We start from the raw sequence: 17360 nt of genomic DNA, 5'->3' as shown, positions 1-17360 counted from the left end.
AGGCAAATAAATAAATGATGGGTCTTTGTCCCAAACATTATTGGGGGCACTGTAGGTTAGAACTTTTGGATTACGTACTAGTTTTTAAATTTAATCTCTCATTTGCAGAAAGCTCAGCAACATATTAAATTGTGTGCTCTTTGTTCCAGAATAGAGCTTCAAAGCACAACCTTCAGAAGAGGAGAACGTTTTTTCCAAATGAACCAAGGCGAGTGTGAAGAGTAATAAAAATAACTTAAAGGACCAATTCTCCATAACGCTGAAGAAGCAATGCAATAGAACCCATACAACTCTTCCTTCTTTCAAGGTTAAGAATGCAGCATTTATCCACTTGCTATACAAGTTCTGTTTTCAGGTAGGAAGTAACTTCTAAATGTGTAGCTAAAACAGGAACGAATCTGGTCCAATTCTTGCACCTCTTTGAGCCCACAAAATTGTTGGGAACACACTAATTTAAGTAGGATGGGGAGTAGGCTCGAATGGCAAGTTGCGGGAGGAAAAGAAGTAAGATGGATTAAGTTTAGTTTTGAGATACAGCACAGAAACAGGCCCTCTGGCCCACTGAGTCCGTGCCGACCAATGATCCCCGCACATTAACACTATCCTCCACACACTAGGGACAATTTTGCAATCTTACCAAAGCCAATTAACCTACAAACCTGTACATCTTTGGAATGTGAGAATAAACTGGAACACCCAGAGAAAACCCACACAAGTCAAGGAAAGAACCTATAAACTATGTACAGACAGCACCCATGGTCAGGATAGAACCCGGCCTCTAGTGCTTCTTCTTCTTCTTATCGAGTCCACACACAAGATTAGAAGTTGTTCAGCCAGAGCTGAACACACTTCTCGGCATCTGCACAATGGTGTCTGTCTTGTGCTTCTTGTGCGTGGTGGTGGAAAGATTGGTTGAAACAGGGCCGCGACGTGAACGCTCTTTCCTTGACCCCCCTCTAGTGCTGTAAAGCAGCAACTCTATCACTGTGCCACCGTTGAGAAACATATAGAAGGCAATATGATGAACTGATCAGTTCAGAAACAGAGAATATGGTTTGTGAAATGGGTTAATTCTGTTCTTCAGCATGCAAAATTGGTAGTGATGGCCTATACACATACAGCATATAATAGAATATAATTTACCCTTTCAATGCTATGCTGAAGACGCAATTTGCCACGCACAGCTTCTTGCTGCCTGAAAAGCTCCTTCAAAGGCTCACACAAGGATGGTGGTGGTGCAATCTAAGAAATTGAAACAATGAGTTATTTAAAATTCAGAACTTCTACATCCAAGTACTAAAACTATAGATTTTTCTAAAACGTAGTCCACAAATATTAACAAATGTTTTCAAATATAACCTAAATATTTGCGTAGGAAAGAACTGCAGATGCTGGTTTAAATCAAAGGTAGACACAAAATCCTGGCGTAACTCTGTGCGACAGGCAGCATCTCTGGAGAGAAGGAATGGAAGGAGGGTCTCGACCCGAAACGTCACCCATTCCTTCTCTCCAGAAATGCTGCCTGTCCCGCTGAGTTAATCCAGCATTTTGTGTCTACCTAAATGTTTGCTCCAGCTATGCGGAAAAATGGAACTGTATCACACCAAATGCCATACATCATGTATAATTTTTGTTTCTCTAAATGGTGTTATTTAGAAAAAGATTAAAAGATTTATCAGATAAATTTATTCTACATCTAAATCACAACAATAGCAATTACAGGTAATTCGGCAAATGTCTATCAAATGCCTAATATCGAATTATGTAGCTTATTTACCATAACTTAACATTCAGTTTTCCTGTAAACTCCAGCGTAATAACAAAGTAGCAAATCCAGTTCTGTTCAATCTATACTTGTCTGTGATCTCAGGAGCTACGCTAAAACGGTACAAATAGCGCAATTTCTTTTGAAGAACTCTACTCAGCTTTCTCCCATGGTCGTTCATATCAGGTTTCTTCACATTTGATGTTATATTTCACAAGTTATTGATATTCAAAGGTTAAAAAGAGCCAACTTTGAAAATAATAACTGCCTGTGAGTGGGAGACGATTCCGGCAGTTTCCAGTGATGATGTCACAATGGCATCTCAAAGTCCTCCAATCACAGTGGCATCTCATTTACACAAGCTGCCGTGAAGATCCAGAAAACCGACAATGACATCACAATATGATCTCTGCTGCCAGTACACAAGCTATGAAAGTTGACCGAGTGGGGAATGGGACGAGAAGAAATGTTATTTAAATATTTTCTTTAGTGGGGAAGTCCGAAAGAGGAGGGGTGAGGGAGGCAGTGAGTGAGGGTAGGGAAAAAGAGAGGGAGGGAGAGGTGGCAGAGATCAATGGGATCAGCAGCTTCAAGGGGTGTGAGGAGAGAGTGAGATTTTTGCCCCCCTCCCCCCCCACGTGGGAAGGATTGATTGGCTCAAGGGAGCGCCGACGCCGACCCAAACATCGAGTCCATTCATTGACTCTGGAAAGCGCCGACTGTTGGGGGAACGGGTGAGTGGTGGAAACAGGTTGCGTTGGGGAAACGGGGCCTAATGGGTCAGGGGGGTAGGGAGGAGAGAGGGATTATGGAGTGATGGAGTGAGTGACTGAGTTTAGGGGAAAGGAAGAGGGAGAGGTGAAGGAGGGTGTGAAAGAGGGGAGGAGGTGAGGGGAAAGAGGGAGGGTGAAGAGGAGGGGGAGGGATTGTTGGGGGATGAGGGGAAATGAGCAGTGCCTGTGCAGTTGGGGGCTATAGGTGAGTGGTGGAATATTGCGTTGGCGAACGTACATTGGGGGAAAGGGTGATGGGGATGATTAGCTCCGGGGGGGGCGCTTGTCTCCGGGGTGAGCGCCAACGGAAGAGATGGTCCCTGAACGTAGCGTTGGCGCTCACCCCGGAGACAAGCGCCCCCCCGGAGCTAATCATCCCCATCACCGTTCCCCCAATGTAGAGACTGAGAGGATTCAGAAGCAAGCCGGTGGCCTGCGGCTGTGAGCGAGCGGCTGTGAGCAAAGATCCTATAGCGGAGCGGCTATCCTTGCTATAGGATCTTTGCTGTGGATTAGCGGACGCGCCGAGGATGTGAGGCCTAGGAGCTGAGGCTGACTCTGAGGCCGACGGCTGCTGCTCTGGACCTGCACGGCGGGCTCCCTGGGGCCAGGGAGGTCCTGGGGAGGGAGAGTGGCGAGATTGAGGGAGAGGAGGGGGTAGGGAGAGAGAGGGGGGGGGGGGAATGGGGGAGGTGACGGGGAGAGTGGAGGAAGAGGGGAATAGAGAGAGAGGAGTGGGGGAGATAGGGAATAGAGGGAGCGGTTAACGTGTGTGGGGGGGTTGTTAGTATGTGTGTGGGGGTGGTTAGTGTGTGTGACGCCGCATGCTGCCCCCCCCCCCCCCCCCGCGTTGGGGGGACAGACCCAACGGATCTACACTTGGTCTAGTGTACTATTAAAAGTCTCGTCTTGTTTCTATACATGTGTGTGTTGATGGCGTGATTGTATTTTGGCCAAAACGGTACACAGTAGTGGTTAACTTTTTGCAGAACCTTACTCTTGATTTTTCCCGTCGTGGGTCTAATTAAGTTGTGTGTGTGTGTGTGTGTAAAAATAACTTAAACTCTTATCTTGTTAGTTTGTTTCTATCCATCTATCTGTGCGTGTTTGCCCATGTGATCCTGGATCTATGCCAAAACGGTACACGATGGCGCTAAATCGATGACATGATTTTGCAACACCTTAATCACAATTGTTCTGTGGTTCTTTTGTGTCAAGTTTCGTTCAGATTGATATTGTATTTCACAAATTATTGACATTTTTAGATTTACAAAAGCCCAATTTCCCTGTGCTTACAGCTATGACGTCACAATGTGATTGTAGCCCTGCTCGCAACATTGTTGTTATCCAAGTACACCGAGTCCTGCTAGCTTTAGCACAGGGGTCGGCAACCTTGTTCTGCACAGGGGCCAGGACACATGTGTGTGAGTGGATGGCGAGCCACATCTATCACATGTACACATGGATCCCGCCCCTTTGAGGATGCCACTCATACTCGTCCCCGGCCTATTGACAACCCCGATCCCGACCAAAGATCATAGAGCTGATCTTTGATCCCGACAGTGAAGCCCAGACACAGAAGGTGGGCGGCCGTTCCGGCGACTTTGCGCAGGATGTGGTACAGCCAGAGCTCAGCGCTCGGCCGCACTCGGCGACTCCGCCATTGTGGCCGCCAGCGCAGGCCTCTTTGCGACCCGCAGCCTCGGGCCTGGGAGGTACTGCAGATTATGGAAATCTGTGGGCCGGATAATTACGGAAAAGAAAATATGCCTGCGGGCCAGATGATTTTGGGTTACTGGCCGCATTCGGCCCGGGGGCCATAGGTTGCCGACCCCTGCTCTAGCAGGTGCAAGTGCATTTTTCTTAATGTCACAGTACACTGAAGCTTTTAAATTAAGGGAGGGTGAATTAGGCGAAATTAGCAGCCCCTGCACAGTTGGGGCTATGGGTGAGTGGTGGAATATTGCGTTGGTGGAACGGGTTTGCTTTGGTGGAACGGGCGAGTGGTGGAATATTGCGTTGGGGTACAGGTTGCGTTGGGACACTAGGCCTCCTGTGGATACAGGGACCCAATGGGTCCCACTTATTGATATTTAAAAGTTTCCAAAACCCCACTTTGAGAAGGATTTCTTCAAATCTGCACTGGCAGTTGGGCAGTTACCAGTTATGACGTCACAATGCTCTACCGGCTACAATGTTGCTATCCCAGAACACTGAGTCCTTCACAGCAAATAGGATAGAATCTGCCAGCCTAACCCAGCACAGTAAAGTTTAATGATTAGATTTCGATAAGAAAAGGTGGCCTTGTCGGGCACCCAGATCACATCTTAGTGCAATTACATTTTTATTAAAGTTTAAAATGAGGGAGGGTGAAAAAATGAGCCGACCTGCACTGATGGGGGCTATGGGTGAGTGGTGGAATATTGCATTAGGGGAATGAGTTGCGTTTGGGGAACGGGTGAGTAGTGGAATCTTAGGTTGGGGAACGGGTTGCGTTGGGGGACCAGGCCTCCCCTGGGAGCTATGGGTGAGTGGTGGAATATTGCATTGGGGGAACGGGTTACGTTGGGGGAACGGGTGAGTGCTGTATTATTGCGTTGGGGGAACGGGGCCCAACGGGTCCCACTTGGTATAGTATATCGTATTTCTCGGCAATTAAGACACTATTTTTGACCCAAAAATAAGGCACGAAAATTTACCTGTGTCTTGGAGGCCGAAGGTTAGGTTGTTAGCCAAGAAAGATAGACTTGGCTATCCCTCAGTACAGCAACATCAAGATAGCCAAGTCTATCCCTCAGGTGGAGGAGGAGCCATCTTGAGGAACGGCTGCTAGCCAGCAGCCGTCCGTTTTAATTCGCTTTTTTTAGAGTTTTTAGTGAGTCCTGTTTTTCGTTCGTAGGGGATATGGACTTTTTAATGTTGGGGGTAGGCGTCAACTCTACTTCTAGGTCCCTACCTGGTCGGTGAGGCAGCTTTTTCTCCGGGCTGCCCGTCGACCCGTCCTCGTGGCCTACCAGCGGGCTCGGAACGCCGTTTCCTGGCGGGGACCGCCTAGCACCTCGGCCTCGGTGGCGGCACAGCGCTGGAGCGCTATCGTGGAGCGGAGTGGGCGATGCCTTGCCTGGGTCGCCGCGCAGGATCGACGCGCTGGAGCTCCGGTGAGCTGAGACCGCCGTGTTCAACACCTCCGGGCTGCGGGTCTGCGGAGCGGAGCGGGTGGCGCCGACTTCATCATCGGGAGCCTGGGAGCTCCAAACCGGCGCGGCCTTGTCGGCTTCGGAAGCCGCGGTCTCCAACTAGAAAGCGGCCGTTCCAGGTGGCCCAGCCGCTGAGAGGACTCTCCCGACGCCGGGTCAACACCACCCGGTGAGAATGGCCAGGAACATCGGGCCTCCGTAGAGGCAATTGCGGTGGCCTCAATAGGCCTGACTTTGGGGTGAACTTGGGGTAGGGACTGGACATTGTGCCTTCCCCCACAGTGGTATCCACTGTGGGGGGATTATTTATTTTTTTGTCTGTAATGTAATCCTGTTAGTCTTTGTCCAAGATGGCTGCCGTGGAGGGAGAGTGGACGCTGGCGCGCTTTGGCTGCCGCTGCTCTCTCTTCACATTGTGTTTTTGATTTTGTTTTTGGACTGAATTCTGTTTTTAGTTTGTGTCTCTGTGATGTCTTTATTACTTATTTTACTCTGATTATATGTTTATATTCCTGTTAATCTCTGTAAGGTGTCCTTGAGATGTCTGAAAGGCGCCCAACAAATAAAATTTATTATTATTATTATTATTGCTGGCAGCTGATGGGAAGCGGCTGTAAAGTGGGAAGCAGCTGTAAAAGGACAGCGCTGCTTGGGGGGGGGGGGGGGGGGACGAGTTCCTTTCACAGCGTGTGGGGAGTCTGGCCTGGGTCAGCACAGCCTGGGCTGCACAAAGTAGTAAACTTGGCTTGGCCGCCAGGGGTAATGTTCTGGGGAGGGCAGGAACGTTGAGAAGGAGGGTGTGGGGGATCATGCCAGCAACTCACTCACTCACTGCTGCCACGGCGCTCCGAGCGCTGAGCCACCGCATTGTGGCCAAGGAGGGAAGTAGCTCGAGTGGCTGCGAGCGGCCGCTGGGATCAGGCAGCGGAATCAGCCGCCACCTCAGCGCCATCTGCCGGCCCGCCTGCCAGCCAGCCACGGTGTACTTTGGCACAGGCGCAACTGGTGGAGGTGGTGGTTGGCGGGTTTCTATTAGGCAGAAGGCTGGCTGCTGCACCCCGAGCTCGCTCTTTCTCTCTCTCTCTCTCTCTCTCACCCCCCATTCTGTGAGCTCTCTGAGCCGGGAAGTCCCCGTCCCATAGACCTGAACCGCACAGTGCATTGTGGGACAGGCGAAGATGCTCCCCGGTCCTCATTGCCTCCTTGAAGGTGTTTCACATCTTCCTTTCTACTGACTAAACCAAACCCTTGATCCTGTCCCGCCAGCCTTGTTTCAAAATTTAGCAACTCAAAATGGGGATGCGTCTTCGTCGCAGGTGCGTCTTCATTGCCGGGAAATACGGTATATATATAAAATTAAACGTCACATAATTAACTTTCTACTGTCAACGGCATGTTTGAATGCATCAGTCGCAGCTGCGCAGTGCACTCCCACTTCCCAGGCCCGTCAGCCGTGCCTGCGCAGTTGTGGGAGGGTTGCCGGACGCGCTATCCGCGTGTGCGCAGTTGGGGGGGGGTTGCCGGGTCCGCCACCATTTACAGATCGCCATTTTGACTAGCGTTACAACGAGGCCCTGTACATGCTATGAATTCCATCGTTCCGTTCCCGGTGCATATCTATACATACATTATATATTATATTACTAAAACTCTCATATGTCTATGATTCAGGGATGCCCGGATCTACGCCAAAACGGTACTCGGTAGCGCTACAATTTTTGGACCACCTTCCTCACATTTGTCATGGGGTGTTTTTATCAAGTTTAGTTCAGAATGGTGTTATAAGTTACAAGTTATTCACATTTTTAACTTTACAAAGTCCCGCTTGGAGAAAAAATCTTTCACCTGCAGTGGCAGTTAGCAGCTATGACGTCACAATGGGATCTTATTTATATAAACTGCCGCTCACCAGTCTTCCACTGGCAGTTAGCAGCTTATGATGTCACAATGGGATCTAACTTACATAAACTGCTCGTCAACAGTGTTCCACCCAGTGCAATGAGAGATTTGTTACATTGTTGTAAGGAGAGGGAGGGAGTGGGGTAGAAATGTTATTTAATCATTGTGTTTAGTGGGGGAGTAGGATAGGGGAGAGGTGAGGAGTGGGGGAGCAGGGTGATAAAGGGAGAGGAGGGGGGTAGGGGAGAGGGGTTATGGAGGGAGGGAGTGACAGGGTAGGGGAAAGGAGGTGAGGGAGTGGTGGAGGGGAGGGGGAGAGAAGAGGGAGGGTGAAGAGGAGGGGAGGGAGAGAGAGAGGGTTGGAGGATAAGGGGAAATGAGCCACGCCTGCGCAGTTGGGGGCTATGGTTGAGTGGTGGCATATTGTCTTGGGGAACGGGTTGCTTTGGGGGAATGGGTGAGTGGTGGAATATTGTGTTGGGAGAATATTACGTTGGCCCAATGGGTCCCACTTGGTCTAGTATATATATAACTACGTCTCATCTTGTATGTATATATATTTGTTTGTATGTATGCATGCACCCGAAATACAGCCAAAACAGTACACGATAGCGCAACAATTTTAGGCCCACCTCACTTGCCATTCGCCTGGGGTGTGCAGTAGCAAGTTTTGTTCGATTTTACAAAATATTTCCCTTAATAAACCTTAATTTACTTTATACCATGAGCGGCACTGCGCTCCCACTTGCCGGGCCTGTCAGCTACGCCTGCGCAGTTGGAGTGAGGTTTACCGGGCCGCTATCCGCGTGTGTGCAATTGGGGGAGGGTTGACGGACCCGCCGCCATTTTCAGATCGCTATTTTGACTGGCGTCACAACGGGGATCTCTGGCGTCACAACGGGGACTCAACGTCTAGTATTTCACTAAAAATGATTGGTGGTGAGCACCGGTTAAAGCTCTAGTTTGAGCTTCCGGTTTCCTGCCACTTTCACATCCCCACTCCCACCCTGAATCTGTCTGTGGCCTTTGGCACTATTATAAGACAAGTTTAATGCAGGTTGGAGAAACAAGACCTCAGGTTTCCTTGAATAATTTCAAGCACACTGCAGCCTGCATGACTCTCTATCTAATTGTCCAATATCAGATTTCTCGCTCTCTACGATCTACAAGCTGCAAATATTACAAGCATGGACTTTTATTTTCTCCCATTGTTCTTGCAAAGCAAACTTATTCAAGTCCATTTTGATTTTGGATATCAAAACTCAGCAACTTGATCTGGCTGTAGAGAAACTAGAGGACTATGATCAAGACAACATGTTCTCACTCAATTTCATGAACTCAGACTACAGCTATGCACAGAAGCCATGAACCACATTAGTAGTACATGAACTTTTATAATGCCGTAGATACATTTCTAATGCATCTGGGCACCTAGGATATTCAGGATTGAAGCTTCCCAAAATACAACATATCACACTTATCTGAATTCAAATGCATTTGCAATTCATCGGCCTATTTGTCTTGCTGATCAAGATCCTGCTGTAATTGTTAATAACTGCCTTCATTGTCTACGATACCACCTATTTTAAATAGTCGAATCAGTATTGCAGATGGCCAAAGCTCACGCAAATACAGCACCCAGGCATAAGACAGGAAAAAACTGAAAAAAGAGGAAGTGAGATGGGGTCCAGGGGTATTGCCCTCTGGTAGGGGTCCAAGAGGCAACGTCCCGGTGGGGGTAAAAGGGGGAGCTCCCCCTTTATACCAATTTTTTTTGATAATTGTACCTTGAAATTAGTTTTCTTGCCTGTTTACCCTTATTTTCTCTCAGAGTCTTCCCCACTCACACGCAACCCCTCACTGCTCACACGGACCCCCTCACTGCTCACACTTACAGGAAACCCTGCACCTTTGCTCACTCACAGGGACTCCTCACTGCTCACACTCACAGGAAACCCCTCACCATTGCCCACTCACAGGGACCCCCTCACTACTTACACTCACAGGGAACTCCCTAGCCTTTGCTCACACTCACAGGGACATCCCCTCACCTTTACTCACACACAGGCCTCCCACCTCTGCTCACCAGAGCTCACACACACTCCCTCTACTTGTTTTAAAACGCTTAATGACACAGACAAGGCCCCGGCCCTGCAGCCATGCCCCGGCCTTTCTCAGCCCAGTGCGCACTCTCCCGCTGCAACCGCTCCACCAGGCCTCGCCTTGTCCTGCCCCCGGACGGCTCCCTCCTCCAATCACCATGCTCTATCCTCAGTCCCGCCCCCCCCACCCACTTCCTCCTCTGACCGACGCCTCCCTCCTCCAATCATCGTGCTGAATCATCATGTCCCGCCCCCCCACTGCTTGCTGACCGACGTTTCTCTCGTCCAATCATCGCCCCACTATCTCGCTGAAAGTCATTTTCTAGGTTTATAGAGATTTAGACATAATTTATTTTTTAACGAATTTAAAAATCCGCAGGTCCGCGGAGAAATCTCATGCCTGAGTACCCTAAAGGTGCAGAGAACACAGGGTTAATTGCATGCACATCATTTTGCAGATACCCCTTCATTTTCAACAGGTTAACTAGTTTGCCAAAGCAATCATACAACTTTTATATTAAAATATATTTTTTAAGCTTTTGCAGAAATTCTGTTATCTGCAATTCAGTGACCGAGTCTGATATGCAAGTCTTTGGACATTGGGCAAGAATATGAAAATCAAAACTATATGCTCATGCATGATCATAATTTGGACTAGCCACTGATAATTAACTGAATGGACAAGATTGCATCCAAAAGATTGCATCGCAGCATGAGAAGGAAATTGGGAAATGTATGAAGAGATTTCCACTTACCACGGGGATGTGGAGTTTGCTGAGTGGTTTTCCATCCAATAAATAGGAACCAGTGTAGGTGACATATTCAGCATAGCACTGAGGTGCTTGTGGAATTATACAGCACAATATTTTACGTTTTTCCTCAATCTTTTTACGAATTTGAAGATACTCAAAGTATGGGTTTGATCTGTCACTATGATATGGTTCAATGACATCTAATTTAATCGCATCAACAATAGCTGCCAATGTTTGCTGGATCATTTCTCGAGTCTGCTGTGTTGACGGGTTGAGAATTATTGGTTGATGATTACCACGGGGGATTTTTCTTTTGCGCGGATGCTGCAAATCGTCCTCCTCCACGATACGCCCTTTTGGTTTTCCTAATTGAACTGAAGCAGTTTCCTTCTCCAAGGGGACAGTATTATTTTGCTTGTTCAGATTAGCCAACATTTGTGCTCGGTTCCTTGTGATTCGTTGAGGAATCTCTTCTCCTTTCGTTGGCTTTGTTGCCTCAGTCACTGGTTTAGATATTGCTTCAGTAGTTTCAAGCACTTTGACGATGGCATCATCAACCAATGCATTAGAAGTAACTGTCATAGCTTCATCTTCGAATTCTGTATTTATTTCAGTATGCTGCGGTGTAATCGGCTGACTATCCTTTTCTCCAATCTCTTCAGCACATAATGAGTTTTTTTCCATAGTATCCTCAATTTTATCCTCCACTGGCAGAGTAACTGTTTTTAGAATCTCATTGATAGCTCCATGCTCTTCCCCTAATGATATAGCAGTATGATCTGTACCTTCAGTATGTGTACTACTAACTACAGGATCATTAGCTTCAGTTATCTGAGCACTCTCTTCAGATTCTGGTTCTGTCATTTCTATGTCTGGGTCTTCTCTGTCAGGTAATGGTAGGATTGGAAGTGAAAATGGTCCCAGATCAAGATCATCAATTGAATCTGCAAAAGAATCACCCCATGGCAAGTGTTCTTCTTGTTGTCCAGCAGTAACATTCTGCTGTGGCTCATCACATTTTTCTGAAACTTTAATTTGTTCCTGCTGGTTTTCCACGACTATGTTGTGCATTTCTGAAGCTGCAGTACAGCACTCATCAGGAAGTGACTTACAGGTATCAAATGGTGAATTTGCTTTAATCGGAGACATGTATGGTAAAGCATTATCCAATGCTACTGACTGTTCCACTTGGTCCAGTCCTGACATTTCATCTCTGTTTCCATCTTGCTCCGTGTCAGATCCTGATATTGGGCACTGGACAGGGGATTCAGGAAAGTGAGATAAAATAGATGAATCAAATGGCAATTCTGTATTATGTATAGTGTCTGGAGGACACTGTAGCCTGGTAATTTCACCAAAAGATTGATGAGGTGACTTTAGGTGCAATTCAGAACCCATTGACCAATTCATTGAATTACTCATTGGGCTGAGGGGTAACTGCTCATTTTGGCTGTGTGGAGAAGATGGATAGCTTAATTTATTCTGGGCTGAATCATTGGAAGTAAATGGCGCTCCAGGTATAGGCACAAGACTGGCATTTAAAGCTGAATTAGGAGAAATCAAAGGAGTATTTGGTTGCAGCTCTGAAGAATCTAATGGCAAGGCCAAATCAGTGACTAAGCTATCTAGAGATGGCTCCAGTGGTTCTGGATTTTGCGATGGCAATGATTTTGCATGCAAATGATTAAGAACACTTTCAGGGGGAGGGGCAAGATTTTCAGTGAACGACTTTGCAGCTCTAGAATGCGACTGTTCTACCTGCGGTGAGGAAATGCTATGCTCAGGTGAAACGCACGGCGATAAACCAGAGAATCTCTCAGGATGAACAAATGATTTTTCCTCCATTGGCTGTGCAATAGAAATTTCATAATCTGATGAAGTAGGCACACTTTGCTGTCTAAAGAACTTTTCAGAATTATCAAATACTTCTTGTGGCCTTCTGGTATCCATTGACACAGATCGAAAGAGGCTGGATATGTGAACAGTGCTGGTTGGTGTCTGATTTGGATTGCCTTGATTGCCAGTGGGGATGCTAATGTATCTATCGAAAAAAGTAGGAGAATAGGCATTCATGGATATTGCTGACATGGTCATGGAATTCTGGGACTCTATTCCTTCAAACAGATCGGTAAAATCTTCATTCACACAGTTAGGCATATGGGCTGTGGGCAGTAAATCTTCATAACTTGGACAAGAAACCATTGCAGTCATCTTTGGAACACCTGTTGGCCGATCCTGCTCAGATCTTGGTGAAGCAGGTAAATTTGCCTTTAGTCCAGGAGTTGAAAGCCAGTCTTTCACATCAGGGCAAGCAACAAGCTGAACATTTGCATCCAAAGGCATAATCTGCCCTGGTCCTTGATCTTTAAGCTTTTTGTCCTTTTGTTGAGAATCGAGTGAACTTTGTTTTGTTAACATATCAACCGTTTTCCTGCGTATTTCTTCAGTACTTCGGGTTTTCTCTCTCAACTTGGGATCTCCTGACCTATGCCTCATTTTCTCCTTCAGTTTCATCCGCTCTTTATGCCTTTTATGACGTTCTTCAATTTCTAGATCTCTCTGGCTCAGCATTCGTTCGAAACTGGTCATCATCAGGTCTCCATCACCTAAAAGTTTTTCCTTAGGTCTGCTGTCTTTGCGCAAGACTTCTTTAGCTTGATTTAGTTTTTCATTTTCAGTGATTCTAAACTTAAAGGATTCATTTTTGTCCTTTTCTGAACTCTCTTTGATTTTTTCCTTTTGTTTGATTTCAATATTTTTTGAACCGTCATCTTTTGCTCTTTCTTTGTTTCCACCTGACTCTCTAACTATAGAAAAAGACTCTTTAAGGCTCAACTTATGTTCTTCTTTAGACTGCTTGAATACTATGACCGATTCTCCGTGTTTTTCCTTGTGCTTTTCTTTATCATCTTTTGATTTATCCTTATGTTTGTCTTTCTTTTTTTTGTCTTTTTCCCTCTCCTTGACACCAATGAAAACACTTGGCACCTTCTCTACTTTTTTAGACAATTCCTTTTCAGATTCATTTTTATCTTTCTTCTCACTGTAAACAACATCTCCACTTTTGTCTAATTCATCATCCTTTTCAGCTTTTAAAAAATGGCTCATGCAATCACAATCTCCCATCAAGAGCTCTTGTTCAAGCACTGGGCCTTCTCGTTTACCAACAACTTCTTTGAATTCCTCAGATTTATCCCGCTTTTCTTTCTTCACCTTGTCTCGTTCATTTTTTCTTGATGATGACGACAGATGTCTGTTTCTTTCCTTTTCTTTGCATTTTTCTTGTGAAAACAAAACATTAAGTGAATCCTTTAACTTTTCCTCCACATTGTCTTGACCAACATTCAGAACATCACTTAAGGTACACATTGTGGAATCATGTAGTCGTTCTATTAAGCTGTCAGATGAAACTTCACTGATCTTGTCATTGGAATCTTCTTTAAATTCATTAAAGCTTGAACTCTGCAGCTTTTCTGAGCATTTATTTTCTTCTATTGGAATTCCCTTTGAAAGCCTCCTTTCCTTTATCAAAAGTTCTTTGTCAGATTTTTCTTTTAGCTTACCTTTTGACTTTTCATCAATGGAGTGCTGCTTTTCTAACTTTTCTGGAAGTTTTGGCTTGAGTTTCTTTTCTAGAATTGAATCTGCTGATACTCTGTCCTTTTTCTCTTTAAATTTATCAACTGATTCCTTATCTTTCTTTTCTTTATGTTTTTCAGGCAAACACTTTTCTCTCTTATCTTTCCCACAATCTATTAATATTTTATCCTTTTTCTTATCTTTAAGTTCTTTTACTCTTGGTTTCTCTGCTAAATGTTGTTTATCAGTCGAGTATTTTCGGTGTTTCTCATGAGGAAATAGTTCCTTCTCTGTTTTTGCCTCCTCTTTATCAGGCAGTAAGTCACTTCTGCACATTTCATTAATCCCAAGTTCCGTGTCACAATACTCTAACTCATCCCCACTTTCATCTGTGAAGATGTCATTTGCTATGCTATGCCAAATCTTTTCCTTTCCAAGTTCTGTATCAATTCCTTTATGCTTATCTGTTTTTTCTTTCTCCTTTCTTTCGATAAAGTCTTTATCTTTTTCTGCATGTTTTTCCACTATATTTTTGTCCCGCTTTTCTTTACCGAGATCTGACAATGTTTTTCTGTCCTTGTCTCGGCTAAAGATATCTTTGTTCTTTTCCTTTTGTTCCTTTTTTTCTTTGAAACCGCTCAATTCTTTGAATAGCTTTTCTTTATCCACATCTTTGTCCTTTAAGACTTTATCAGTCAAGCTCTTCTCTTTTTCCTTTTCAATTTCAATTGAAGTTCTATCCTTAGACTTTTCCTTGTATTTTTCAGTTTTTATCTTTTCCCTCTTTTCAGTTCCATCCTTTCTTTCCTCTTTTCCTGAATAATGCCTCTCCCTTGCTTCCATTGTCCTTCCGCTGAAGTCACTTTCATACTTGTCCTTGAAGAAAGTTTCATTTCCACATTCTTTTGAATCTGTTTTAGTTGCATCGTCAGTCTTTCCCTTAAAGTCTTTTCTTTCCTTGCAGAATTCAGCAATCGGGGTTTTTCGCTCTTTAATGCTTTCAATAGCTTCTTTATCTTTTCTGTCTTTAATACTTTCAATAAGGTCTTTACTTCTTTTCTCTTTTTCCAGAAAACAGCTCTGCCCCAATTTATATTTATCAAGTTGTTCTTTTTTCTTCTCTGCACTTTTCTCCACATACTCACGATCTTTCTTTCTTATGCAGTCTTTGTCAGAGCGTTTTTCATTTAGTTCTCGCTTATCTTTTACCTTGGATTCTTTCTTCTTCTCCTTGCATTCTTCTTTCATTGTTTCAGCAGTTAGTTTCCCTGTTGTGCCATCTTTTAATTCCTTGAAGTCTTTCATTGGAATAACCCAATTAGCTACCCCTTTTACATCATACGAAGAAGAATTGGAGGACAAATCTGAAAACCAATTTTCTTCATGGTCAGACATACTAAACCTATCGTCACTGTCTAGAAAATGACTTTTAGTCTTTGGATCATCATAATCAGATTCCTCTTTGCGAACTTTATCTTTTTTAAGTTTTTTGTCATCCTTTACAGATTTTTCTTTGTCTTGTTTCAAATGTTTCTCTCCCTTTGAAGATTTGTCTTTTGCCTCTTTCTTATCATCTTTGTGGGTTTTAAACTTTTCTTCTTTAGAAGATTTCTCTTTAAAGAGTTTTTCTTTATCTACTTTGAACATTTTGTCTTTCTCCTCCTTTAAAGACTTGTGATTATCTTTGGAGAGATCTTTGATTTTCTTTAACTTTTCTTGTTTACAGGTTTTCCCTATTTCATCTTTTGGCACCCAGTCTTTTTCTTCAGATTTGTCTTTCAGTTTTTCTTTATCTTCCTTCTTCAACTGGTCTTTATTGTGTTTTAATATTTTTATTCGATCAATTGAAAAACTTTCAGTTGCTGCACTTAAAGATCTTTCTACTCTTTGCTTAAGTTTGTCCGTTTCTCTACTCAAACTTCTTGAAAACTTATCACTGCCTGTCAAGGTATTCTGAGACCTCCCCTTTTCTTTGTTTTTTATTTTGTGCTTGTGTTTCATTTTATGCTTTTTAACAACTTTGCCCTGCTTATCACATTTCTGAACTATTTCATCAGCATTCAAAAGCTGGAAGATATCTTCAGCCATTTTCTTTGCAGTTTCATCTCCATCAACAAGACTTTTCTTTTTATTATCTCTTTTTTCTTTCACTTGTTTAACAGTTTCTAAATTGGAGTCCTCAGAAGAATAGTCTGATTCACTTGTCAGTCGTGTTCTTACTGAATCCGACAAAGAACTCACATCAGACCACACCGGTGACATATTTGATTTCCAACCATCAGCTCGCCAGGGTTTAGAATGTTGACGTGCAAGACTGGGAATATGCTTTGACGATGCATAGCTTCCTTGGGAGGAAGAACAGGATGCAGACAGTGAAGAGAACATTGTTGATTCTTTCAAGCTCACATAAGAGTCCTTCATGCTAAGTCCACTCTGTATTGAACCCTTATCCTCCTCCTCCTCCTCACTTTCTGAATCGTTACTTTCTGTTGCAGATGAATGGAAATGGTCTTCATCCTTACTCAATCTGCCTTCCTTGTTTTTCACATCTTTTTTCCATTTTCTGTTCACTTTAGCTTTCTCTTTGTGCTGTATTTTTACTGGTGACTGTCTTTGTTTCGAGTTTGCAGCAGGCAGACTGGAGAGCACCGAAGGCCTGGTTAGAGGAGGAGAGAAGCGTATTAAGCTATCCTCTTCATCGGAACTGTTGGTGTCAGATAAAATACGTCGTGGGGTTTTCTTTGGTGTTAGAAGGGAATTTTTAGAAGATTTTGTCTCTAATTTAGGAATATAAATACAACTGTTCGTTTTTAAGTCTTTTTTATGATCTTTTTTCAGCAAATGCTTATCGTCAGCGGGTGGTACTCTATCTTCCTCATCATCCTCATCAAATTCATACTCATCTTTCATTGATGTAACTGTTTTAGATAACTGTTGTCGCTTGATTTTGTGTCTCAGGCCTTTCTCACATTCAGAGTCTGTGTTATTACCATCAATTGAACTGGAGGGAGCAACTGAGGGGGCATCTTCATCTTCTGAACTTTCTATGTGACAATAAAGCGGAGAAAATAATTAATGAGAATGTGCAAGCAAATCATTTTTAAGTACCAGTTTAAAATGACATCAGCCTCTAAGTTCTATATATCAGTATACTGCCAGAGTACAGCGTAAATTGCTTTCATGCAGTGGTTTTCTCATGTAAAGTATTCCAATTGTATGCATACTGTTCAAATCAAAAAGGAATTAAAGAATCATTGCAAAATTAAGCCTATTGTTAGAATAATTAGACAACA

The 17360-nt window shown here is 44.2% G+C and overlaps 1 protein-coding gene across 5 annotated transcripts in view; it reads right to left on the bottom strand.

Annotated features, from left to right (window-relative positions):
• Nucleotides 1-17360, bottom strand: part of ankrd11 (ankyrin repeat domain 11) — a 166189-nt gene that overhangs the window by 8948 nt on the left and 139881 nt on the right. For 4 of the 5 annotated variants that reach the window (XM_033035670.1, XM_033035669.1, XM_033035671.1 and 1 more), the window contains 2 exons: nucleotides 10492-17111; nucleotides 1144-1242 (listed from right to left, as the gene is read on the bottom strand). In XM_033035670.1, the coding sequence (XP_032891561.1) occupies nucleotides 1144-1242; nucleotides 10492-17111 (6719 nt within the window). The remainder of the gene's footprint in view (nucleotides 1-1143; nucleotides 1243-10491; nucleotides 17112-17360) is intronic. The other variant, XM_033035672.1, reaches the window with a different exon arrangement.

This window comes from Amblyraja radiata, chromosome 17 (genome assembly GCF_010909765.2).
Source record: "Amblyraja radiata isolate CabotCenter1 chromosome 17, sAmbRad1.1.pri, whole genome shotgun sequence".
NCBI classification, from domain to species: Eukaryota; Metazoa; Chordata; class Chondrichthyes; order Rajiformes; family Rajidae; genus Amblyraja; species Amblyraja radiata.
Note: the sequence above shows the minus strand (reverse complement) of the source record. Positions and strands in the feature narration are given on the sequence as shown.